General features: G+C 40.5%; 1 protein-coding gene across 1 annotated transcript in view; it reads right to left on the bottom strand.

The window, feature by feature from the left end:
- DLGAP5 (DLG associated protein 5) overlaps positions 1-2,439 on the bottom strand; it is a 53,900-nt gene that overhangs the window by 10,676 nt on the left and 40,785 nt on the right. Inside the window, exon 14 of the mRNA XM_012806547.2 lies at positions 753-972. Coding sequence (XP_012662001.1) covers positions 753-972 — 220 coding nt within the window. The remainder of the gene's footprint in view (positions 1-752; positions 973-2,439) is intronic.

The following is a 2,439-nucleotide window of genomic DNA, read 5'->3' as shown; positions in this document are numbered from 1 at the left end:
GCCAAAGTACTCTACAGAGGGCAACAAAGTGAGAGTGTGTCTCAAAAAAAAAAAAAAAAAGAATTAAAAGGGGCTCAGCATCCATGGCACAGTGGTTATGGCGCTGGTCACATGCACCAAGGCTGGCAGGTTCAAATCCGGCCCAGGCCTGCTAAACGCGACAATGACAACTACAACAAAAAAATAGCCATTGTGGTGTGTGCCTGTAGTCTCAGCTACTTGGGAGGCAGAAGCAAGAGAATCGCCTGAGCCCCAGAGTTTGAGGTTGCTGTGAACTGTGACACCACGGCTGTCTACTGAAGGCAACATAGTGAGACTCTGTGTCAAAAAAAAAAAAAAAATAGAAAAACCAGATTTGAACAAAAGTTTGAATACAAATAAAAATAAAGACAAACTCACTTTCATGAGCTTTATTTTAAAGTATAGAGAAATAGAGGTCTGATGCCCACGCTTCCCTTGCATCTTAAACTCTGACCGGAAGCAAGTGACTCTACTTCTCATGCTTGTGTCATTTCTCTGACCTCTGGGAAGCCTGTGACCCTCCTCACAGATTGCAGGGTGAATGTCTTATGTGGTAAGACGTTTCCTTCTCAGAGTTATCTGGTCATAGCCTTCCAATAGTGATGTGGATATGTGAGTGAGAAATCACAGAACTTAGATCTCTTCATGAGAAAACTACTTTTCACCCTTTGTACAAATACTCCTCCACCACCCACATACTTATATAAAGTAGCCTCTTTAAAAAAACTAACCTGAAAATGATTTAACGGGACTTTCAACCCTGAAAAATCCAGCATCAAACACTATTTTATCAACCTCCTTTGGCATCACAGAGGCTGCTGCTTCCCCACGTTCTCCCTGCTTCATCTTCTCCCTCATTGCACTTTTTATAGCAGCCAGGCGATTTCTAGCTGCAATTCTTCCACCATCATCTTGTTTTGGTTTATTCACTAAACCTGAGATAACTTTTTTCTGTAAAGAGAAATTTACAGTTATTAAAGCTGTACATTACCATGTGTTATAAGAAAAACACAAATGTAATTTGTTGGTTAAATATGTGTTTTAAAAAAGAAAAATATATAAAATATACATAAGATATTTTGCACGTCCGTCATTTATTACGTCCCTAGTATATGCTAAAAACTCTAAGCTTATAAAGGAAAATGATAAAGTTCCTGCCCTCAAGAAGTCTGCGGCTTAGTAGAAGAACTAGACAGGTGTGTCAGAAGGATAAATGTCACATTGGAGACACACTTAGAAGGCAACATGACATCACAAGGATGACACATAAACAACCCTCCGAGACACCAGGAAAGGCTTATGGGGAGTGACACATAGGCTGAAAGCAGTCTGCAGTTAGCCAGTCTCCCTGATGGGGTGAGGAAAGGGCCAGCTAGAGAAAGCAGCATGTTTGCAAAGCCAGAAGTAAAAAAGAAGCACCGAAGAGTTGGCAAGAGAGAAGTAACAGCTAGATTATATAATCTCATGCATGGAATAGCTTTAAGGAGCTACATTTATACTGAGAACAAAGGAATAGGAGTTATTGGTGATTTTTCAGCAAAAGATTAACATGATTAAATCTGTGTTTAAGAAAGCTCGCTCTGGGAATAACCTGGACAATGGACTGGGAGAGTTTCACACCCATCAATCGGGAAGGAAACTACTGAGTAATGCTGGGAGATGAGGGCAGACTAAGTAGGAGGAGAGGGAGAATGCCAACAGGTCCAAGAGATATTTAAGTTGGACACCAGAGCTCAGTAGGTAGAGCGCCGGCCCTACAAACCAGGTGCTTCTAGTTTGAACCTTACCAGGGCCTGATTAAGAAAAAAAAGAGAGAGAGATACTTAACCAGTAGAACTGAGAGGACTTACTGATCTGTCAGATGTGTGTGGTGTGGAAGTGGTGAGACAGAGAGCAGAAAGGACCAAAAGAGACACTCAAGTTTCTCTCTTGAACACCTGGAGGGATGATTACACCATTCTCTGAGACAGGAAAAAATTGGTGTGTGTAGAGATAATTTCACTTTGAGATAGGATTTTGAACATATACTGAGTCATAATATATAGAATTAGAGCTTAGCAGTAAGTGTGGTTTGAAATACAGATTTGGTAAACATCACAGGGTGGGAACGATTGTACAGGAAGAAGATGGAAGGAGAGAAGTGATTTAAGATAGGAATTCTAAATATTAAAAGAGGTAAATGGAAAAACTTGCAAACATGACTAATGAATGCACAAAGAGATAAGAGGAAAATTAGCAGAATATAATTCCAAGGAAAGAGGGTAGACTATATTTAATACTGCAGAAGTGTTAGATTTTATACTTAAACATCTAATAATTTCATCAATTAAGTAACTGTTCGGCTCGACGCCTATAGCTCAACCGGCTAAGGCGCCAGCCACATACACCTAAGGTGGCGGGTTCGAATCCCCAGCCTGG

Source organism: Otolemur garnettii, unplaced genomic scaffold (assembly GCF_000181295.1).
Source record: "Otolemur garnettii isolate 467f Iridium unplaced genomic scaffold, OtoGar3 scaffold00054, whole genome shotgun sequence".
Taxonomy (NCBI): Eukaryota; Metazoa; Chordata; class Mammalia; order Primates; family Galagidae; genus Otolemur; species Otolemur garnettii.
The sequence above is the reverse complement of the archived record's forward strand: the minus strand, read 5'-3'. Positions and strand labels throughout refer to the sequence as shown.